Source organism: Mixophyes fleayi, chromosome 4, assembly GCF_038048845.1.
Source record: "Mixophyes fleayi isolate aMixFle1 chromosome 4, aMixFle1.hap1, whole genome shotgun sequence".
Classification (NCBI taxonomy): Eukaryota; Metazoa; Chordata; class Amphibia; order Anura; family Limnodynastidae; genus Mixophyes; species Mixophyes fleayi.
The window spans coordinates 154,583,063-154,608,561 of NC_134405.1; the positions used below are offsets into that span (position 1 = coordinate 154,583,063).

At 38.9% G+C, this 25,499-nt stretch overlaps 2 protein-coding genes across 3 annotated transcripts in view; one reads left to right on the forward strand and one right to left on the reverse strand.

Moving 5' to 3' along the window:
- Positions 1–944: 944 nt before the first annotated feature.
- On the reverse strand, positions 945–25,433 carry THAP9 (THAP domain containing 9). 2 transcript variants are annotated; one of them, XM_075208653.1, is made up of 10 exons: positions 25,324–25,433; positions 24,045–24,138; positions 20,426–20,633; positions 18,148–18,297; positions 17,421–17,628; positions 11,207–11,360; positions 6,399–7,167; positions 5,091–5,263; positions 3,807–3,955; positions 945–2,041 (listed from the first exon to the last, which is right to left on the reverse strand). In XM_075208653.1, the coding sequence occupies exons 2-10, from the start codon at positions 24,122–24,124 to the stop codon at positions 1,329–1,331; spliced, it is 2,604 nt and encodes an 867-aa protein (XP_075064754.1). In that variant the 5' UTR covers positions 24,125–24,138; positions 25,324–25,433; the 3' UTR covers positions 945–1,328. The 2 variants fall into 2 exon arrangements, with proteins under 2 accessions (XP_075064754.1, XP_075064753.1); XM_075208652.1 differs by having other exon boundaries at positions 18,148–18,300.
- Positions 24,938–25,499, forward strand: part of MCM10 (minichromosome maintenance 10 replication initiation factor) — a 76,822-nt gene continuing 76,260 nt past the window's right edge. The window contains exon 1 of the mRNA XM_075208655.1: positions 24,938–25,065. The gene's annotated coding sequence lies outside the window, so the exon portion shown is untranslated. The remainder of the gene's footprint in view (positions 25,066–25,499) is intronic.

A 25,499-nucleotide genomic window follows, 5' to 3' on the forward strand; every position in this document is an offset into this window, starting at 1 on the left:
TTTTTTGGTTTTTTTTTTATGGCTGGCGCCTGGCACGGGGCAGAGGAGGGGGACAGAGGGCAGAGGAGGGGGACAGAGGGCAGAGGAGGGGGACAGCGGGCAAAGGAGGGGGACAGCGGGCAAAGGAGGGGGACACAGCGTGAGAGAGGGCAGTGGAGGAGGACACAGCGCGAGAGAGGGCAGTGGAGGGGGACACAGCGTGTGAGAGGGCAGTGGAGGGGCACACAGCGTGAGAGGGCAGAGGAGGGGGGGCAGTGTGAGAGAGGGCAGAGGGGGCAGTGTGAGAGAGGGCAGTGTGTCTGGATGCAGAGAGGGCAGTGTGTCTGGATGCAGAGAGGGCAGAGTGTCTGGATGCAGAGGGGGCATTTTTGCATACAACTAAATAAGTATTTCTGTCCTGACCTAAATACTTATTACAATTTTTTGAACCAACTACTTCTAAAACAGGACTGCTCAATAATTATTTTGGAGGGGTGCCTTGAAAAAAGGGTGCCGAGAACTACAAAAGTTTGGGAACCACTGGGTTAGATAATTACTGACCCAGCCAAGTAAAAGTCACCTGTGCATGATTAAAGAAATCCTGAAAACATGAACTGTTGGAGGTGCATGAGGACTGACTTTAAGAAGCACTGTACTACATCAATAATTACTAGTCTAAATGACCTTCCAAGAGAACCCTTCCAATACATCAGAGATGTTCTGTATATGATAAAAGCAGCTATAGCTGAAGGTCCCACTGGCACATTACAATTGCATGCAGCACAAAAACTAGTGTACAAATATTATTTTATATCCTACATATAGTGCATTCCATATTCTCAAAGGTGAAACACATTCATATAGAATTCTCTGATTTCGTCTCCCTGCAATGGAGAAAAAAAGAACTATGTTGACAAAAGCAAGACTGTATTTCCTTGTATCCTTGATTATTATTTACACAAGCGCACTGATAAATAGTAGTTTATTTAGCATTTGCAATAAACATAGTACTTGAGCTACAACAGTTTAAGAGCAATCTTTAAGCAGCATTAACACCATACTTGCCCACTCCTGGGAGAGCAGACAAGTGTCCTGCATTCTGCAATTCAGCAGCCAAAATGATGTGAATCGCGTCACTTTGGGCCCTATCCCCCCAGCAACAAAATTGGGATTTTATCACAGGGCAGGGCCAAAATGACACAACTGACCATGCCCCACCCCATCCCACCACGCCCCCTATCAGGAGTCTGTGGGAGGCCTCCAACTCAAAGTAGGCAAGTATGATTAACACTCACATTCTGAAATTTGGTTTGTTCTTAACATGGATTTTGTAGACACTTGAGTGTAATTTATTCTTGAGATCTGGTTAGAGTTTGTTTCACAAGAGCTTGCAGTTTATTTGCTTCAGTTATTTTGGCGATATAGGGTTTTCTTAGTGCATAGTACAGAGAAGTGAGCAAGCGTACTAGATGAAAGTGATGATTGTCGATGTTCAGCTCCGTTTGTGCTATGTGTTCTTTAAGGTTAAATATATCTGTTGGACCTAATGTTAACAGTACATGGTACTCCAACATAAGGGCAGAAGCACTGTGCCTATAATAGTCATATTTCAGCATGTGATACAGTTCCTTCTCTGCCGTTTGCACAGTTTTGAATGTTCCATTTGATGGCACAAAATGAGTGGTACCTCCCTTAACTTGCAGTAAGTGGTAAGCGCTTGTAAAATCTTGGGGTCGATCATCAGTTACAAGAGCCCACCTGCACTTATTGCAGGAGAGCTGGCGGAAAGCTTTCCTTACAACCCAGCCTGCAATGAACATTTCAGAATTGTTAACAGTCACATCTAGCAAGCATGATGAATAGATATGACCAGGAAGCCTAATACTTGTCTCTTCAAATGGACAGGGGATGTTCTGCAGATAACCAGGGAGGTTCCATCCAATACTTTTATGTACAAAGCAGACCTTATTCTTCACACACAGATCAATAAATCCACCCTCTGACAACAGCTTTTCTACTGCAAACTTCACATCAAGTGCTGTAGGGTTTAAATGTGAGCCACCTAAAAGAAGAAAAAATTCTATGAAATCGACAATACACTGTTCAGACATTTAAGTATATATTTAGTAGAGGACACTTCATGACAACATAGATTGGAATTTTGTCATACCTGCATTCACCATGCGCATATTATATCTATGATGCAGATATATATATATATATATATATATATATATATATATATATATATATATATATATATATATATATAAATATAAATAAATAAAAGGTCTCCCATGGCTGCTAGTGCTAGGGAAAGACTTGCCTTTAAAAGCTGTCTGCAGGTAAGCCTTAAGCCCAGATAAAATTGCATAGCATTTGATCATGTTAGAACTGACCAGAATGGGAAGACTTTGACTTGAGTTGGTCAGTTTAACATATATTGCAATATGTGGAACGAGCATGCATTTCACTTGATAAAGACAAAACTGAATGGAAAATGCCCCAAGAACAAGCAGGAACTAAAGACATTTGCAGTAGAGGCCTGGCAGAGCATAACCAGGGATGAAACCCAGCGTCTGGTGATGTCTATGTGTTCCAGACTTCAGGCTGTAATTGACTGCAAAGGATTTACAACAAAGTATTAAAAAGTGAAAGTTTGATGTAGGATTGTTTAGTTTGTCCCATTACTTTTGGTCCCTTAAAAAGTGGGAGGCACATATATAAACCGTTGTAATTCCTATACTGTTCACCTGATTTGGATGTAATTTCCCTCAAATTAAAGCTGAAAGTCTGCAGTTAAAGCACATCTTGTTAGTTTCATTTCAAATCCATTGTGGTGGTGTATAGAGCCCAAAATATGAGAATTGTGTCGATGTCCCAATATTTATGGACTTGACTGTATATATATATATATATATATATATATATATATATATATATAAAAAACACACACACACCCACACAATATAAAGAAACCAATGGCACTCTGTTAGTTGAATGTGTACACTGTAAAGAGTGGCTGTTGGGGAAACAATACAAGCCTGCCTCGCCATAAGTGATAAATGCTTGCACTGCTCCAACATCTCTCTTACTAGGTAAAACCATAAGTGTGTGTACCAGGCCAAGACATAGAAAGTATCCTAATAAAGGACGGTACTGCATGGAGCGGTTGGATGGTGGGGGGATGGCAGAAGCTATTCCTCTATCATGCTCTAGGTGTTGACAATAAGGCACATGCAGAGATTTCAAAGAAATAAAATTCTTCAGAGAAAAAAAGAAAGCAAGTGAAGACCTGGCAGAGCCCAAGCCCACTCCTGTGTCTGAGGACTCTGGTAGAACTGACCCTGCCTGGGAGAGGTTAAGCTAGCACTGATGGAGATTTTCATAAAATGCAGGTCTCCTGTTGGTAGAGCTTAGCCCCAGAGTAATGTCTGTGTTTCACGTTGATGCAGAAATACCTCCAATTTTTTATACAGTTGTGACCAATTATATATAATTTACAGCATGCTTATACAACCTGTGCCCGACAATGTAAATAATAGCATGCTGTGCTACCTGTTGAAAGAGAGACAAACCAATGGCTGATTCGTTTACAATATGGGGGAACATTTGTTAAAAATGACTTGTTTAAAGGAAAAAGGAGGTACTGCCCATTGCAGATCTTTGCTTTCGTTTTCTAAACTGCACTACAAAAATTACATTATTATTTTATTATTTGTTTACTGTGAACACCACATTTATTTTCCATTTGCATGAATCTCATGAATCTCCCCAATGTATTTACTTCAATAGACTGCACAGATAAAGCAAATAAAAAACAGTACCACATGTATTTCTGATGCTGTTGAAAAACTCTTTGAGGTGATGTGTCTGGAACCTGTAGGTGGTGACATAATCTTGGTCCATCAAAAGATATGGTAACAGCTCTGTGATCGAAGTAATATTCACAAGGAGACCGACAGTGCACCATGCTCTAAAAGGAGAAAGGACAGTAATATATGTTTATCACTACGGACATATGTCAGCGTTTTCATGTCTGAAACAAAAGAAAAAAAATGAAAAACATGTATTTGATTTATTGTTGGGAAAACTTCTACTTTTCTTACAAGCTTTTAAATTGGAGTTATTTATGTTCTTTGCCCAGAATTTACATACAGCTTTTCGGGACTCTCTCTATTGGATACAATTGTATTCAGCGCAAGGAAAAGCAAGTCATCAATGCAAATTAACTATATATGGCCTATATACGAGCGTATGGGTTTGTATTTTTGGTGAGCTTGCGCAGAATGGGAAAAAAAAACCAAAAAACACATATGTCCAACTCTAAGTGAGCCCCCTATATGTTTAATTGCAGTTATTAATGCAGGTGGGCTACTTGCACAAGTTTAGTGAAATAGAGTGTTACCTAAGGACACTAATAGAACATGGTTCTCTAGTACCCCATTAGCATAAAAAAGTTTGCACGGTATAATTAAATGTACATCTTTTTCTAAGCTATAAGAAATCTGCAAAATGCTCATAAATGTCAAAGCATGCATTGTTTTCTGTATAAATCCTTTAACATACAACTGTCCTCTGCACGCACAAATAAGCAGCCATTTTGTGAGCAGAACATCCATTTTAAAATGCACTTCATAGAGGCACAAACTTCAGACGTCAAAATGTTTACCTGAATTGTGCATAGGCGGATAGGTACAATTAACACTGCCTCTTCCTTCTCTTTTCAAAGATTTGTACTGCAATCTATAACAACTAAACTGAAGATTTAACACAGATAATGCAGCTTTAATACAAGGAATTGAAAACAGCCAAAATGTGCAATGGGAAGATATAGCTCGAGAATAGAAACTCTTCTGGATAATAATACATAGATGGCAGTAGTGCAGGATTACCCAGATATGTTAGATTGCACACTCTTTATATAGGGACCTAAGCCCATAAGTATTTTTTTGTTTCACTCATTATTTCAGTTTTCTATAATTTCTTATAATTGTGTAAGGAGCTGTACACACTGTGTGGTCCCATATAAATACACTTATAACTACATGCACACATACATAAAAATAAAGTTTTAAGAAGAGCTTCTGTTTGATTGCATTATTTGTTACCTCGATGTTTGGAAGAGGAAAACATTGTCACAGGTCATAAGAGTTAATAAGTATTCGCGAGTCTCTTGCAGGATTTGGAGTTTTTGTTCAAGGTTAGCATGATTTACAGGGCCTTTGTCACCTTGTATCCGCACACTGCTGCTATTGAATATGTCAAACAACCTACCAATAATCTAAAAATGTAAGTAAAACAACAGTTTAAGCATATCAGCAGACCACAACACCAATTCATTTTACAATAATGCTAATACTTTTTAAGCTAATGCTGAGTTTGCATGGATAATTTTGTAGTAAATACAGCTAGCAAATTATTTGTGCTGTACTATAACAGTGATGTGTCTTCTTCACATGACAGATCACTGCAACACTTAAACATCTTGTTTCCAAAAACATCAACAACTTACAAGAAAACCATGCTCTGTCCATAGAAAATATTAACAGGTTGCAGATGTAACTTTGTTATTGAGAAACGTTTAGAATCATTCAAACGAACAAAGATGTAAACCCAGATTATGAGCTAATCTGTTGTTTCACAGGATAGATGCACTTGTCTAATGTAACTGGAGCCCTGAGACATTACTATTGGGAATGACTTCTTAGAAGACTATTGTTTGCAGATCTGCTACAAAATTTGTTTGCTTGAACCAAGTCTTAACTTTCGTTGGAAATTATATTCTTTCATACTCATGTTTGTCTGCTGCCTTTTACTAAATACACATTTTGGCACCGTTAAGGGATTCTTATCCCGAAATGTCAGAATTAAATCATATTACATGAAGTGGCATGTGTGGATCTTCATCACTTCACACTGCAAATAACCCTTTCATAGTAATTTTCAGCATCAGTGAATACCCTTTTCATCTTTATCCTTCTTTCCTCTAATGATTTTACAGAGTTTTCTCATAATGTATGAGTATTGGCAGTATAACGTTGCAAACAAACATCTACTATGTTATATAATAAAAAATATTATGTATGTAACCATCCACATTAGTCTTTTTGGAAGTAAAATATTGTCCATTTTCCCTTATCTGGCACAAAAAAGTCAAACTATACTTACAATACAAATGAAGTTGAGAAAAGAACAACAATATAATTTCTCAAATAACTCCACTTCTCAACCCAGTTTCTCTCTATACCACTTTCATGAGTATTCACCTTTCTATCATCATGTGTGTAACTCATGGTCGGGGCAAGCTTTGAGACTTGAGTTGCCTAAAAATGGTGTTTGTAGTTTCAATTTATTTTCTTTTTCATGCTTCCTTTAAAATAAAAATCAATACAATAGAATGTAAATGGTAAACCTACCTGAATAAAACTAACAATGGCCCGGAATCCATCAAATTCTTCAGTGTTTAACTCCTGAATAAATTTTAGAGCATTGGCAACAGTATCACTTAACTTGTTAACCAACAATGACAATTTCGCAAGCTGAGGGAACATACAGGTAGTTTTGTGTATGTTCATCAGATCATTAATATACTGCCACATAATTACTCCATCTGCACTCTGTATAGAACCCAACTCTTCTATTGTATCAGTGACAGTTTGTAGTTCATAACACACATCAAACACAACATAATGTTTGTAATCACTGTTGGGCAAAGAGAAGTGTGTCTGTAGCTGACAGGGATCTGTAAAGGCACAGCCAAGCAACGTGCACATTTCTTCATTACGTGGATTTCTTTCCATCAATACAGCAACTATTTCAATACCGTTCTCGCACAGTTCCTGCAGAACATGAACAAGAAGTTGCTTTTGTGCTTGTGGTGTTAAGGATTTAACAAAAAAATAGGCAACAGGAGATTTCCAGTGACCAGAAGTTCCCACAAGCATGAACATCAGTACTTCATTGGCCACCTCTTGGCTTCCACTTCCAACTCCCCCTGTGCCCAAGTTCACAAAACCGACAAACTCATTTTGCTGTGAATTAAAGGTAACGTTTTGCTGCAGAGACAATGTATCCACAACAATACATGTCCGTGTGTATAGATGTGGGTGTGTTTGCTTTTTCTGAAGCAATGCTTCTAGGACTGAAGAATTAAGTCCAGGACTCTCTCTGTCGGACTTCAACCACCTAGGAAAATAAAAGTTTATACAGTGTCACTTAAACAAATATAATGGGATGATAGCAACAAGTACAAATCCGATGACACTATGGTTAAAGATCAAAAAACAGCTTGATCTGAAATGTCCAAAAATACAGAAAGTGTAGAACTAGATGACTAATAAATAACTATGCCTCCAGAAAAGAATTCTTATTCTGAAATGTTGGGATAACAAAAATCACAATGAACGAGATGTTGCCATGGTGTTCATGTAAAATGTGGATCTTCATCTCTTCACACTTGAAATCGACCTTTCATAGCTTTTTTTCCATCATCACTGTACACCTATCTTCATCACTGCCATCTCTTCCTATTTAACACATCCTCATAACTCTGCTCTATTTTCTTATACAAATCTCCCATATACAAATAATCTTTTCAGTCCAATGTAATACTCTATTTGGCATAGGTCAGCGTATTTCCCTCACATTTTAAACACAATTCCCTCGCCCATAACTACATTTGTTTTAAGCTATAACTTCTGTCTAACAATGGATAAGCTAGTCATTGTTTTATGCCTTTTCTCAATACAGGTTGTGAAACAACTTAGGTTTTTTTATTTGGCCATCTTTGCCAGCCGCCTACTACAACTTCAATTCTCTAACTGTTCATGCTACCAATGACAGATGCATCCCATGCCACTAGACCATTTTCCCATGTGGTTATATTCAACTTTCTGGTATGTTTTTAATTATGTTAACTTGTAAATTGTGACAGACCAGAGCATGGCAGATCATAATTACTGCATTTTTGTACTTACTGATTAAATACAGAATCAAAACTATTTGATGGTGCAGTAAGTAATTTAATAGGTGTGGATCAGCTGCTGATTAGTGGCTCTGTGAAAACCAAGTAAAATACTATCAATATAAATAGATAGATTGGGGAACGCAGGATGATGGGCATAAATCTTACCTGCAGAAGATTGGAAAAAAAGTAAAAGTTACAAACTCCTCCTCTTCCAGGCCACACACCCAAGGCATGACCAAAGACAATTTATGAGGAAATAGACCAAATGACAAACAATGAAATAGAAACAATTTATTTCCAGAGGTCAAACCACAGATGAAAACATACAGACACAAAAATATATACAAGGGTTGAAAAATACCCTATACCCGAAATAAATCAAAATGAGAAAGGGATTTAATGGCAAATAGGTGGAAAAAAACCAAATATGCCAGAAGCTCCTACCCCACTGCCACATCATGTGCCCAATGTTGGAATCCGTCTAGGCCACCAAATGCAGCTTGAAACAATGATGATGTTTGAAACTTCAGTACATGCCCACAGAGCTGGATGTGATCCTGAAGAGAAGGACCTTATTCATGAAACAACATGAACATTCTTTAACAATAAGCCAAAGTATCCAGCAAGAGAAAGATAACCTAATTGCCGCGCTGCCCCTATGTGGTCCAGAAAAGGAATCAGAGAGATTCAGAACATGTGAGTAAAGCAATAGCTTGGAGAAAAGTCTTCAAAACACGTACTTCATCCAAAGTGAAGAGTCACTTCCTGAGGATTGGAGGAATAGGGGTAAAATGACATGAAAAAGCTACATGAGTCACCCCTTGTCCTAATGAGTGAAATGAAGGCCAGGGGATGCTGAAAAAGGACCTCCACCAACAAAACCTGTACCTTTAGGGAACTCAGACCCAGCCCCAAAGTGGCCGACCCTTTTATTGGCAAGAACATAGTTTGGATGTGGTAGCCAAAAGAGTAATATTTTCTAAGGAATGTGGCCTCCACAGTCACATAATTAAAGCCATGTGCAGCACCAGATCTCAAGAAAGCATATTTAGTTAAGGAAGGTACCAGGGTTTGTCAGGAATTAGAGCCATGACCTCTGAATGCTGGACCCTTCTGGTACAGTCTGTGGCTACCAGCATAGCCAAAACTGCCTCCCTCTCACCCTCCTGAGTACCTGGATGCGTGGCCGCATGAGGAAAGTTGTACAGACACTATTGTCAGGAAACTACCATAATGGACAGGGTTGAAAAATACTAAGTCACCCAGGCAACGTGCTATGAACCACAAAACTTTGTCGTTGTGCCAAAAAACCATTAGATCCACTTCAGGGGTTCTCCACTTGAATGCAAGCTGAAGAAATAGGTCTGGACGGAGAGCCATTCGCCACAGTCCATCTTTCTATGACTTTCATTTGCAAGCCAGTTCTCCACTCTGAGAATGGTGGTGATCTCACAGAGCGGTCACCACCATCAGGTACAGGACCTGAGTGCTGGCAACATATGTTGATAGTGGGGAGTTGAAAGTGAGTAATGAAACACAGAGATCTGCTTCCTGGGGGAATAAATACTTTGGTCGAAGAAGTGTTGAAGGCCAAACCCAGAAAAGTAATTCTTTCCACCGGAAACATAGGGGGATTCTGGTGCCTAGTCAACACGCAGAAGTTTGACCAGGTAGTCAGAAGTAAGTGCAGGCTGACTGTTTTCTCCTCTCTGGATGGCGACTTGCTCAAAAGGTCTTCCAAGTTGGATACCACAGTGAACCCCCCAGTACCACAATTAGCTGTGTAAAACACTCTACAGGCCACAAGGGAGTACTATAAATTGGAAGTGCTGATCCTGCACTGCAAAAAGAAGGTGTGATAGATAGATGTGAGGATAAGCATCCTTTATCTATATAGGAGAGAAAACCCTACTATTCATGGACACCACCACTGAACTCTGCAAGAATTTTCTGCTTCAAAATGGAATCAAAGTTGTTGAGGGGAGTCAGGTCCAAAATAAGAAACTAAACCTTCCTATTTCAGGACTACAAAAAGGATTACATAACACCCCTTTGAAACATTCCAATGAAGTTCAATGGAATCATCACTCCATGTAACACTTTTAGTGCTCTGGAAAATGTGAACAATGCTATGTCCTGCAAGGTGAATTTGATTGGGTCAGATTAGCAAAATTCACTGTAGCTCTGGAAGATCATCTGTTGTAACCGGCATCAGAGGTGTTTTTCAACCACCACTATGGCTCCACCCACTTGACTAGGGATCCTCTAAAAATACAAAAAAGGTTGAAAAAACCTTACTAAGAGGAGGCTTTGTCTCAAGAGAATTTTATTTTGCTGCAACCCTAGAAGAATCCCTTGTCCTCGGAGTCAGAGCTTGAAAGGGGTGGGGGTCGTTTTTTATTACTGAACAAACAATAAGGGAGAGCATCTGACGGGTGTGGATGCTGGAGAGCTGAAGTTCCTCACTCTCCAGGGGAGTGTGGAGGTGCTCCAGCTGAGCAACTGTGTGGTGAAAGATATTGTCTGTCCATCTGTGGGGGCCACGCACATGAGTCAGATGGAATAGTGGAGGGTGTTCCACAGTTTCACTCATTGGAAGCCTGATTACATAGAGTGAAGCCTGGGTACAAAAGGAAGATCTGAGCATTATCAGATCCTTGGTCCTTCTGTAACAACTGAAAAAATGTAATTATATTTGCACTTTGCCTCATTTCTGGGCCTTAAGTGAAGCCAAATTAGGAAAATAACAAAACACCCTAATGTCTTAGTAAAAAAAAATAGTTTTATTAAAGTAAGGCATTTGTTTTTATTTAATTAATAAACAAAATGTTAGAGATCATTTTAACTTTCTAGGAGGCACATCCATTAGCAGTCTTGAGTAACTTTTCTGTTAATATAATGATGCCACAATTTTAGTAGTCTCAACTATTTTGTAAACCCTTCATTAAATTTGTTGCATAAGTTTTAAGTAGAACACTATTTTCATAATATATATATTTATTAATTTATTTATATAGCGCCTACATATAAAGAAGCGCTTTACAACGAATATCATTCACATCAGTCCCAGCAGAGCTTACTATCTGTTTCCTATCACAAACACACATATATACTATGGTAAATTGTGGCAGCAGTCAATTTACCTATCCATACGTCTTTATATGGGAGGAAACCCACACAAACATGGGGATAGCATATAGAGGTCGCAATGGGATTATGAAAAATGTGTTGAGAAGTTCCCGAACATTTTATACTCACTGACGGAGTCTTCTTGGCCCTGGTAGCGGCAACTTGATTTCCTTCTTCAGGTATCTGTACGACAGAGGGTCATTCAGCTGTAAAGTCAGGGAAAACAGGCGCTGCTGGGCTGTGTACTCTGATTCAGGCTTTCTAAACAGTTCCAGCGGAATGTCTAGTGAAGTGAAATGCTAATGTTACACAGGTGTATAAGCTCACTATCATTGCAATATTATACTGTTCAGCTAAGCAGTCTTGTTTTTATAACAATGTAAATATGCATTTACATATTCAATTCATGCTGTTTAAATCTCTATGCATCCAAATCCATACAACATATTTGGTATTTTGTAGTTGTAACCGGGATAAAAGGGGTAGCCCAGGTTACCAAGCAGTAGTGCACCTTTTAGAAATATTGTACCTCTTTAGAAATAAGAACGGATTTGGGATTAGTACTCCAGAGATTTACCAATTAATTAGATAAGGCACTGTAACAAATTAACCAGGAATGTTTATTTTATTAGCAGGTGTTATGACAATAACACTGTAGAATAATATATATATATATATATATATATATATATATATATATATATATATATATGTTATACTTCACTGCACCCATTACCCAATGTACAATCCTTTTAATTAGAACAGGTTGCGCTATGGTCAGTCACAGTTACTTAAATTTAATCTACACAGCCCACTCAGTACTTTTACCTTTGCAGTCTGGCTGGTCCATTGTGCAATATGATGTAGCACATGCCCTTGTGTTTCTAACTCCCATTGTCCTATAGATTGTAAGCTTTTGAGCAGGGTTCTCTTACCTCTCTGTCTGTATGTATTACCCAGTATTGTCTTATTAATGTTTGTTCCCAATTGTAAAGCGCTACGGAATTTGCTGGCGCTATATAAATAAATGTTGATGATGATGATGATGATGATGATGATGAATCTACTATATATATGAAATTTATTTCACCATATCCAGTCTTAAGGATTAAATAATAGCTCTTCCTACCACACACACTACATTTTCAGTAATAATATTGGTATACTGATACTTAAATTAACCTGAGAATCATGTTTTAGTGGTAACACTAGTCTCCGTGTTTATCCAACTAGGACAAGTGACTTCACTGTAAAGCAGGCCTCCCTTCACTACCAGGTGTTCATTTTGTTTGTCTAATAATGAAGTCTCACAAGGGTTTAGTATAAAACTTGATTTAACGGTCTAAGATGTTTGGTATCCCATCGTATAGGTCCAATAGTTGGATCTTGCTGCTGGTCTTCTTTCATTTGTACGCTACATATTTTCTGTAGTGCTCCCAGCTCAAACCTACTAAGCTAACAGTACTGTGGAAGAATTGCTTTATCACTATTACCCAGTGATGTGATACATTCCTGAACGGGTGGTATCACCGGTCTGTTTTCATGGCACATCCCTTTGAACTCTAGAGCAGGTTTTTCAAATCACTATCCCTCCCAAGACTCAGCAACTTTATTGCATAACCTAGTCAGGGCGTGATCGTCAATGTTACCTCTTCCAGGACGATATTTGAGAGTAAATTTATAAATGGTTAATTCAGCTAGACACCTGTGTCCAGCTGGATCCAATTTTGCAGTGGACTGAAAATAAGTCAGGGGGTTGTTTTCTGTTTGTATTTCAAATGGAATTCCATAAAGATAGTCATGGAGTTTGTCCACCACTGCCCATTTTAATACTAGGAACACTAGTTTGTGGGCAGGATAGATTACGTTCACTTAGTGATAATCCCCAACTGATGTAACAAAATGGGATTTTTATACTTACGTAAAATCCGTTTCTCTTAGTCCATTGGGGGACAGCAGGGCGACCTGGCACTTTAAACTTCTGTTTAACTTAACTAAGCCCCATCTCCTCCCTCTCTATATCCCACCTGTCCTTACTCTATACCCCAATGTCCCCCAAAGGATGCAAGAGAAATTGGCTTTTATTTTCCTTCTTGGAGTTGATAAAGTACACCCCCCAATCCTCCATACGATGCATCTACATGAAGTGTAAAAGGTAGGTTTAAATCTGCATATGCTAAGACAGGGACATGAGTAAGGCTATCCTTTAGACCATTGAATGCTAGTTTGTGTGACTCTGTCCACCTGCCTCAAAACAGGTCATTGACCTTATATGGAGTCTTATTTTTTAGCCAAATTCTTCTGCTAGACGGGTATACGCTATTGAAGTCAGTGAGTAGTTTGGCTAGTTTTGAATCAGTTTGTACAAACTGCATACAATAGCCACAGAAGCCCAAGAAAGTTCTCTCAAATTGGATGGTCTTGGCCACTCTGAAATGGCAGCTATTTTTTGTCATAAAATTACTCACCACGACCTATTTACATAGCTCTGGTCTGGCAAAGCTTACATAACCATTTCTCAAATCTAACAACGAAAACCATTGACTACCCTGCCGGCAGTCCAGCGCTTCATCTACTTTTGGAACGGTGTATTGGTCTGAGATGACCAGTTTCTTAAGGGTTCTGTAGTCAATACACATCCTTATTTTCCCATTATCCTTTCATGCTACTACAATCTGGGGCATAGGGACTTTCTGATTTCTTAGTTTTTTAAGATCGCTTTCAGATGATCTCTCATGTTGTTTGGGTCAGCAGGAGCCAGTCTCCAGGACCATTCTCTAAATGGTCTAGAGTCTTATGTGATGCTCTATTTCCTCAGCTAGTCCTAAATTCTATTCTCCTAGGGAAAAAACATTCCATCTCCTCATTAGTTCCGGTATTAACCTCGTTTTTCTCATCTACAGAAGCATCGCTCCTTTCAAATACCGGATTAAAATAGAATTTGTAATTGGGCCTTTGTCTCAATCACTTCCTTTTCTTTGCTATGCCGCCAGACAATACGGGTGAAACATTTGTACACCATCTTGTCAGTGTGCCAAACAGATTGGCATTGGTTCCAATAATAATAATTAAATCTCTGGGTTCTTCCTCAGTGTCTGGACATACTAATGGGTCTCTCCTTGTCAATTCCTGCAACTTCTTTTGGGAATTTTAGAGTGGAATAACTTTTACTTCCCTCAACTCCCACTCTCAACTGTCTTGTCATCGAGTTTAACTGTCAGTCCAAGCCTTCCCAGTTGTTTCAGTGCCATTACAATTAAGGGTAGTTACCACAGTTAATTAGTTCCGACATAAATTATGTCCAATGTAGTCCCTATTTTTCATGAAAGTACCAGGAATTACATAAGAATTCTAAATAATTGTATCATTAATTATCATAATTATATTGGCAGCACACTAACAATGAGCCCTGTACATTGACTTGCACATTGTTCCCAACATTGTAACTTTCTCAGTAAGCAGACATTGGGATCTTAAACTGGGTCACTATCATTTTCTAGTTTACAGTCAGCAGGACTAGGCTCATATCTATTACACTGACGGAGTACAGTATATGGGGTCATTGGAACAGAGTGAAAAAAGAAAATGAACATTTCAAATTATATTATAGTTAAAGAAACTACCAGAACATTTTTGAACAAGCATTAGGAAACAGAGAATATGGCATGGGGACATAATTGTACCTAAAAAAATGAGTGACAAAAAAATTGGATTTTTGTACTTACATTAGATCCTTTTCTCGGAGACTAATGGGGGACAATGGATACGCTGGATATAGAGTAGAATGAGATTGGGCACTTTTAAATTTGCCTCCACAAACCTCCCCCTCCCCCTATACCCTGGAAGCCTGCTGGGAACGTAAACAATTTTCACAAAGCCCCAAGGACTGAACTAGGAATAACGAACTTGAGGGAGAGGAGAGAACAAGGATCTCCAGCAAAACGACCGGAATGAGCACCTTAACAAGGGAAACAAGAAAGAACCACGAGTGCAAAAAGTGCTTGTCTAGTGTCCCTCATTGGACTCAGTGAATTTTTTTTACTTTTTTGTTCAAAAATCCCATTTTCTCCTTCATCCTATGGGGGGACACTGGATACGCTGGTAATGTCCCAAAGCAGTCTCTATCAATATTCATGGTGTACAGCACCTTTTCTCCAAGGTTGACATATTTGGATGACAAAATGTTGCATCAGTAGGACATAGGAAAATATGTACCGAAGACCAGGGACCAGGTGTCCATCTGACACAGCTGCAAAGCCGAGGCCCCAAACCACACTGCCCAAAAAGTATTCACCAACCTGGTTGAATGTGCAACACATATTTAGATACAGGCTTACCTGCCCTCCAAAAAATTCTGAATTACTGAAGTAATCCAACTGGCGGTGATCTGCCCATAGGTTGGCCAGCTTCTCTCGTGGACATCATAAAGGAGTACCAGCTTATCCGTACTGCGCACTTCGCTGTTCCTATGGACCTCGGTCCTAAAGGCTCAGAACACTTACAGAGGATGAAGAAAGCATTCTTCGTCTGTAGACCTACCCTCATCTTACGGCTGGAAACACAATGTTCCGATTCAGATGGAAGCTGGGAACCATCGTATGGAGAAAGAAAGCTTAGTCCAAAGGACAGCCTTATCTAGAGGAAAACATTTTTTACAAGACACAGCCCCCAACTCTTCCCGTTTTGGAGATAACCAAGAGGAACTAAGGCAGTCTTTTGTTCCACAGAACCCAATATTTGAAATGGAAAGTGCAGCAAGTATGTCAGCAACAGGATAAGATGCCAAGGAGCAACTGTGGACATGTATGGAGGCTGCACATGCATTGCTCCCTGAAAGAATGTCTGCGGGTCTAGTAAAAGAACAAAAACAGTTCCCACAAAAGAAAACCAATAAGGCAGACACGTGGACCTTCAATGAACTAAGAATAAAATTCACATCCAGACCCTCCAGCAAAGAGAAGTAAACTAGCCAAAATGAAATGAGGAGGTAGTAAACTCTCTTGTCATCGCATCAGGAGGTATAGGTCTTCCAGACCCCGAGAGAACTCCAAAACAGCTTCTTGGCACTGAACATGGTCTGAGCCACGATGTCAGGGAGGCCGCCAAGATAATTTATCCTTGTATATAGTATATTTATTATCACATCGATGTATTTCTTAGACTGTAGCTATATACAGTAGTCCCCTTTAAAACACATGAGCCAGTCACTGAAGTGTGCAGCCTCCAAGCATGGTATCTGTAGTGGGTATTGAAGAGCAGACCTGGGAAGACCCTCCTGCTGAGATTCAAGGCTCTGGCCCATCTCCTGAACATGAGTCTGCTGCAAGGTAGGGGAACGCCCCACTCTGATCCGCTGATCCAGGTAGGAATGACAGCCATCCCCTCTGATGCTGGTATGAATCTTGGAATTGAAGAACCCAAACAAAAATGGACAGTACATGGAAACTGAGGAGACACTGGTGTCCATCCCAGACTAGAACATGCAAGTAAATGTTTCTGATGTGCGTGGACACATGAACTTACAGTGGTCCCTGCTAAAGATGCACCCACCAATCACCTCTTTTGCCCGCTCAAGGCTAACCATGGTAAGCAGTTGCTGGCAAGGAAGAGAAAATCTCCTGCCACACAATAAAATGAAGCAAAAACAAAATAAAATAATGTTTAAATATAAAAATAGAAAGCTGCCCATGGTAGAATTAACTAAATGCCCTGCTCCAGCGGACACTTTGCAAAAAAAACCTGAAGTACCCAGGAGGCTTCCGGGGTATAGAGGGGGAGGGGCTTAGGTTATAGGAGGCAAATTTAAAAGTTCCCAAGCTCCTGTCACCACACTCTATACCCAGCATATCGAGAATCCCTCAAAGATAAAAGAGAAATCTAATTTCATCTTCATTTGCCAAACTACTGGCTCTAAAGAAATTAGTGAAGCCAAGATTTACCGTAGCCAACAGGATACCTCCTCTGACACTACACCCCCTTTCTGTCACTAACACTCACCTTTGGTGAACAATTTCCAGTAGCAGTTATGCAAATACACGTGAAAGCTACTAGAGGCAGATTACAATCTTAGAAACATGCTCTCATGAGAGAACTGCAGACATATGACAGTCTGGGAATGTTCAAATTTGCTATCTTACATAAAATAACTTACATATTTTAAGATAAACAGTCCTTTAGCATTTTAGATTTCTTAATTACTTAGATAATTTGTTCTTTTAAATTAATAATAAAGATATCTGCCCTAAGTCAACTAAATAGCAATGAATAAAATAATTGTGTAATGTTTTGGCCAGATAATGTTCATGAACTTCATAAAGATATGTAGTTCATGTACTAAATGTACCTTCATAGGGTTGGAGAGTTTCCAGAAGCTGTGAACTTAGTAGGTTTCTCTTGTTGAGCTCCTGATAAATGCTAAGAAAAGTTTGACGTAAGCGCTTCTCTCTGTCTTTCGCATTCCTAAGTTCCTTCTCTTTCTGGGCTCTTGAATCTTCTGACGCTTGCAACTTCTTTTTCAATGTTTCAATATCTGGTATGACATATGGGTGATCCTAGAATAACAGCAGAGATTCAGGTGAAACAATTTAAGGGTGGTTTACAAAATTAATCCTGTATACAAATTAAAATGGCTGCAACAAACAAATGAATTGTTTTAATAGCCAACTTTCTTGTTTACTCTATTGAAATAGGCAGCCAAGTTATATGGTGTTTAGGGCGCATTTGCCTGAAATAAAGACTAGGGGCTATATTTACTAAACTGCAGGTTTGAAAAAGTGGAGATGTTGCCTATAGCAACCAATCAGATTCTAGCTGTCATTCTGCAGAATATACTAAATAAATGATAACTAGAATCTGATGGGTATAGGCAACTATAACTAGAACTTTTCTAAAGTTCTCCATAAATAAAAACCAGGGCGGAAAAAACTTCTCCCTTTCACAATTTATTTTCATTCCACATAAACATATTATAAATCAAATGAGTGACACAGTACTTAAGTTGGTGCATTAGCTCAAGGATAATTTCAGCTGGTATCACAAATAAAGAGAGATGAAGGCTGTAAACCATATACCTGTAGTTGCACTTGGCAGTGCAAACTAGTATCTATGTTAACGGCTGTCATGCCCTCATCTGGTTCTCCGTTTTGTGCTTCAAGCACTATGGGAATGTCATTGCTACATGGTGGAGTTACATCAAAGACTTTGCTTTCAGGGACTTCATTCTTCTGGAGGAAATAATGATCAATTGTAAAAATAATTAGCATAAATCAAAAATAGCAACAAAAAGACGAGTGTTTTTTAAGAAAAGCTAAGCAAAATGCTGACATTTCTGTTGCTTCTACAGTAATATGCAGTTATCACCTCAGTTTTCCCTCATTTTAAATACTTGCCCAAAGGGGTTGTCCACATTCAGATAACTTTAATTATTAAGGAGTCATCCTGCAACATTTACTAAGTACATTGGTCTACTCATCTTCCTTTTATTATTTTACACACATATTTATGATCTTAATATATGGTACAGTTTGTTGTGCACTTTGCACAGTAACAAAAATACAAAACTCTGTTTAGTGATATAATGACATGGCAGAAAATAAGCATATTGTCTACCAAGATTAAGATTTAGGAATGGTTCATGCTTTACATATTGTTTCTAAATTGTGTAGTAAATCATTTCCCCTTTGCATGCTAAGCCAATGATCAAAGTAGTTCAGCAGAGTTAAAATGTAGGTGACCGTGTACCCAGTTCTCGGGCTGGCAAAGCAATTTGCAAAGTTAGGGCCAATAAGAGTTTTGTAAATTGATTTGGAAACAGAAAAGAGTCTATATCAACATGCATGACCTAAGGTAACGCATGCGCAAAGTCACCTTTGCGGTAGTAACAGAGGGGTAAGGTAAGCTGCAGAGAGGGATCCGAAAAACCGCAATGCTCTCCCTACAGGCTTCAATGGCGAACGCCATCTTCATATGGCGTTAGCCACTGGGGGACAAGTTCCGAAAATCTTTGGTAAATCATGCAAAATAGAAACCTATGGGGACTGATTTTGCGTACAAAGACAGTGCGATCCTATTTTAATAGGACACAGTGTTACCTAATAAAGCTGTTTTTGGGGGATTTTCAGCTCTTAGGAGCTTCTTAAATAGGCCCCTATGACAAAAGTAGGAACTCTATTCAACAGTATTCAGTGCTGCCATACAGGTCAGGCATGCAGCTTCTTGTGTACATAATCCATCCAACGTTTGTAATAAATAACTATGTACTATATGCTTCTAAAGTTATGTATAAACATACATTTATACATAATTTTGATGATTATGTTAATTTAACTGTATACTGCCTATTTTCCTATCTATGTTTAGCAAAGAATCTTTAATTCTTTCCTACATTTATTGTCTGACACAGACAGGGCAGCCAATAATTTCATAATTTGTTAAATGTAATTTCTTAAACCCATCAAAGTCTCTGAATGTATAAGAGGACAAGAAGGCCAGTAGCAACTTTTAAAGGAGCCTGTTTAGTAACTGGAAAGTGTTTATGAAACATGTCTCTCCAATCTTAAGTCAAGCTAAAACCATAGAAAGCAAAGTATCCAAGTGTACTTTTAAAATGGGATCACTAATGAAAATGCCTATGTTTTTACTTTTTCTTGAATTTTGTGTCACTTGGCTCCTTAATGTAGGAACAAAATAGGATTCTTTGTTGGTTCTCGTATATGCACTTTTATGAAATTAATAAGATTATTGGGCCTGATTCGTTAAGGAAAGTAAAGCAAAAAAAAATAGTATGTTTTCTCCAGGACAAAACCATGTTACAATGCAAGGGGTGCATATTAGTTTATTATTTTGCACATAATTTAAATACTGGCTGCTATTTCATGTAGCACACAAATACTTGATAGTTTTATTTTTACACTGAAATTTAAAGTTGATCTAGGCCATGCCCTACCCCAACTATAAATCTGTCCTTATATTTTAAATTGACCTCCCCTCACCAATGCAACATGATTTTGCCAAGGTGCAAAGTTACTCATTTTTTGCTTTACTTTCCTTAATGAATCAGGCCCATTATGCCTGCCTTCTCATATCATAAATACATAATTGATTAATATTTTTCAGAAGGACATATATGCCACTGTATGAGCAGTCTTGTTTTATTCAACAATAAGAAATCTGCAAAACATACAGTTTCTAAATTAAAGTTTGAATATAATATTCCATTAAGCAGAAGGCAACAAGCAGTCCTCATTTGTAGTCAATCATTTGGTGATTGTGAATAATCTTTGCACTTATTACCAGCAGAAAAAAATGCTGCAGTCAGATATGCAGAGATTCAAAAAAGAGCATGTTTACCTGTATCTCTTCTGGGAAATTAAAGATGCTGGGTATGACATCATCTCTTAACCGCTTTGTCTGCCCAGTGGTGTCAAAGCAACTTTGCTGAAAGTGCAAGCTGCAAAGTCGCTGGTATCGGGAAGGCGTCCATAACTCCCCTGTGACTGTGGCTCTTTTCATAGCCCGACACCATTTATCTAACAACACAGGATTTGATCTCGGGAACCTGTATTACACAATATTAAAATACATTGAGATTTTTTCCTGTAGAAATGGAGGCACTGCTGTCAAACTATTGGTAGGTCCCTGTCTCATGTGCTCATTCCACCTCTAACTAAAATCTGTAATCTCTCTCTCTCTACTGGTATCTTTTCAAGCACACAGTGATTACTCCTATTCTTAAAAACTAAATTCTGACCCAAACTCTCTCTCAAATTACCGCCCCATCTCTCAGCTCCAATGCCCCTCCAAACTTCTCGAGCGAATTGCCTACACTTGCCTTACACATTTCCTTTCTGCAAACAACCTATTGGATCCTCTTCAATCAGGCTTTCGATCTCAACACTCCACAGAGACTGCGCTGACCAAGGTTGTCAATGATCTGATCACAGCTATAAATAAAGGCGATTTCTCTCTCCTAATTCTACTGGATCTCTCTGCTGCATTCAACACTGTTGATCACTCTCTCCTCATGCAGACATTGCAATCCCTAGGTCTTCAAGGTACTGTACTATCCTAGTTCTCATCCTTTCTATCTAATTGCTCTTTCAGTGTTAATTTCTCTGGAACAACCTCCACTCCGCCTCCTTCATCAGTTGGAGTACCACAAGTCCTAGGTCCTCTGATATTCTCTATCTACACCACTTCTCTAGGAAAACTAATAAGCTCCTTTGGATTTTAGTATCAACTCTATGTGGATGATACACAAATTTATCCATCCTGTCCTGATCTCTCCATCTGTGCTGTCTCGCATTACTGACTGTCTTTCTGCCATTTCATCTTGGATGTCCTCTCGCCAACTCAAACTCAATCTTTCAAAAACAGAATTTATAATATTCCCACCCAACAACAGAAGTTTCCTGCCTGACATTTCTATTGATAACATGACCATAAATCCCATCCCGCAAGCTCGTTGCCTAGGTGTTCCCCACATCAACTCTATATCTCACACAAGACACTGCAAAAACATTAATTCATGCAATCATCATCTCCCGCATCGAATATTGTAATTCCCTCCATACTGGTCTTCCCAAAATCAGACTCGAGCCCCTACAATCTATTTTGCACGCAGCTGCTAGATTAATTTTCCTTGCAAATCGTTTTAGATCTGCTGAGCCACTCTGTCAGTCTCTACATTGGTTGCCTGTTTTTCAACAAATCCAATATAAAATTCTTCTATTAAGATACAAGGCCATCAACAAAATTGCACCAACATACATCTCCTCACTTGTCTCAAAATATCTCCCAACTCAACACCTCTGTTCTGCACAAGATCTGCGTCTTTCTTCTAATCACTTCCTCCCATTCTCGGTTACAGGACTTTTTCGGGCTGCACCCACTTTATGGAATTCACCCCCTCGCACCACAAGACTTTCCTCTAGTCTTCAAATCAAGCGTTTTCTGAAAACCCACCTCTTCAGACAAGCTTATAGTATTCCTCTACCACACTCTTAATCTCCCTAGGTTACCCTATTACCACCCTCTACACAGCTAACACAAGACAACAACCCTCTGACCAACATAGTTGTGTGACCGAGCATACAGCCCACTAAATACTTTGTAACTTTTGCATTCTAGCTGGACAAATATTCAATATGATGTAGCACTTACCCTTGTGTATCAAACCATTGTCCCATAGATTGTATTAAAGTAATTTTATCGTTTTCAAATAAGCATTGCCCAATCAATTGTATGTGTTTCCAAAGCACAAAGTGATTTATTTTAGCAGATGTAAAAAGTTAACAGTTCAATACATTATTAAATAATACAGTACAGTACAGCACAGCACAGCCAATACCGAAAGATACATGCATACATACCGCTGCAATCGCTGCGCTTCCATGGGTCCCAATGGAACAGTATATCTGTTAGATAACTGTGGTCAGAGTAGACTGGCTGGCAGCGCAGCTGTGATCATATATATTCATTCAGTGTTACAGAGAACAATGCAAATGACGTAGCTTGCTTCTATAGGTCCAGACAAAGGGTGTCTCCAGGGCAAACAGGTCATAGGCTGATTCAATCTAAGGAATCCAAAGGTGGGGGTCGTCCCTCTAGGGGGTCTGCTCCTTTCATGGCCAGCATCATACAAAGGTTTATTCCCTAATATCAATAACTAAAGTATGCAATGTGTGATCTCTTCGCCGACTGCACCGGACAGCTACTGATGAATAGGGTTTCAGTATGATACCAGACATGCCACCCTCCCCACAACCTGAACCATATATATCACTGAAGTGCACATATAATCTTATTATATAAACTAATAATACACCAAATGCTATCTGCTCATAAATTACAGTGTAACGGAACAAATATGAATATGAATTATATAAATAACTAAATATTGTAATGCGAGTGTGTGCGTGCGTATTTTCCCGTGCGTGCGTATTTTTCGCACCACGCGCTGTGTTAGGTGACGTACGGATCTGTGTTACGTGGCGTACGCAACCCAAGGCAAAACAATATTAACCAATATACTTTCGTTCATCCAATTATACAACTTCGACAATTGTAAGCAGGGCCTTCTTACCTCTATGTATGTATTATTACCCATTATTGTTTTATTACTGTTTGTTACCAGCTGTACTGATGAAGGAGTGAGTGCAGTGTGCTCTACTTTCTTCCTCAGTGCGGCCCTTTGTCTTCTTGGGGCATTCTGGAGTTGCCCATCATCGTTCTAAACTGCACTATAAAAATGTAGCGTGACCCTCCCTGCGTCACGTGACGCGGGAGTTGGCTGCCCCATCTACCTTATTCTCTGCTAAAGCATGTTCTAAACCACTGGTTTAGAACATGAAAGCAAACATCTGATTGCTATAGGCAACACCACCGGTTTCCTGTTTCCTCGTTTTCATAAATGTCTAACAATTCTCCAGAGCTGCACTTCCAAATTTGCTAAAATCACCCACCATAAACTAGGAGACGGAGTGCAGTTCTGGTTGCAGCAACAGCATAATGTTTTAGACTGCTAAACGATGTGCCTGAAGACAGATTCCCTGAAGGAGAGTGACAGGGGGTGAAGTAATCTGCAGAGGTTATGATGAGTGGTGCTACGGGGCAGCAAAGGGCAGTTCTTTCAACTGGGCCACAGCCTTGTGCAGTAATCAGTATAATGTGAGGAGCATAGGTCATGTGGGCTGTAATACATGTAATCTCTTGAGCATCCTTGTTAGGCATGATGAAACAATGTGCAACTCACTACTTATTACAAAATTGCTGGTTCCTATGTTTTGTAGAAACTGGTCCAAACCTAACACACACATGGTCATTCAACAAACCTGCTATTACCAAATGTGATAAAAAAAAAACAACAAACAAGAGCATGAATAGAAATTAACCACTACATCAATCAAACTACTAAGCAATTAAAATCTAACCAGTGAACATCTGAACATCTGCAGGAGGTTAAAGTTACCTGTGAAATGTTATACCCTTCTCTCTGGCCTCCAGAGTGTACCTTGATTTGCATCCAGAAGCAGCACAAGACACCGGCATCTTAATTGTGCCCTCTGAAATAAATATTTGCCAGGTAAATGCAGATGAACAGCAATAATAAAAGTTAATTACAATATGATGTGTTATTAGATATGTGTCTCTTTCTTTCATTAAATGTATTATTTTAAATTATTACTGAGATTAAAGCTAATGTGCTGCCCTTCTTAAGGTTAGAGGACCACATGCAGCCCCTGAAGGGTATCCGGTTGCTCACGTTTAACTATTTTAAATTTAAGAGTTGTTTATAAAGTAGACAAGTAAATAATAACATACACAATAAAGTGAAACCATCTACTCACCTCACCCAGATATACAACACTAGCATCTGCCAGCAGTTGATGTTAAAAAATCTGGACTCACTTGATTGACAGGATAGAAGCTTTATTTGTGAAAATAAGAATTAAATTGGCAGAGCTTATTGGGAGTTCAAATTCACTCTGCACCCTCCAAACCAGGAGGACAATGTGCCAAGTATTTGAAGTGTGATACAGGCATTGAGGAACAAAGGGAGAAAGAAGACAATCTGATCACTATTTTCTGAAGATGACAGGTCTTATTGAAGAGTTAAAGTTTACTCTGTAGCCTTCACCAACCAGAAACACAAGGTCCCAAATGTGTGAGCTGGAATATAATCATTTGAGAGCAGAGGGTGGAGGGTGGATGAAGACAGTCTGTTCACTAATAATAATAATATTGATAATGACTCAGAACCTCCTCACATGTATTGTCAAGAGACAGACCAGTATACTATCGATGTTAAGGCTCGCATGCAAATGTGCACTATTTGCTTGTGGGATTAGCTTAAATAACCCTCCCCCCCAAAGACTCAGGATTTGCTCCAGCTCCGTTTTCATAAAATATAGGTTATTCATATACTGTCTGGACAAAAATGACATGGATTCAAGGATAACCAGCTATAACAGAAATGCAACATTCCTTAGGTAAATTCACAAATTATCGTGATTAATTTTAGCACTTTACATTGTGGTACAGCAATATAGATGTTCTACATCTAGCAATACAAGCTTTTTAGGGTTGTATGTCTTTTAAGTGAAAGCAGATTGGCTGAGATATCTGACAGGCGATAGTCTCAAACCTTAATAAGAACGTAATTAAAATATCTGTAAAACACGCCTTGGAAATATATTTTAAAACATCTGATAACGCATAAGGTAGTATTAATAAACTTCACCACAAACCTTTAACGAGTAACCAAAATCGTTTACCAACCAAAAGATGGCCGTCGAACTACGCATAGAAGGTGGGCAATGTGCTGTAACGCAGCTGTTTGCAGCTTCCTGCCAATAGTAAATATGGCGCTCATACCACTTCCTTCTTCAGCTAATAAAGAGTAATCGTAACCATAGTTGCCAAT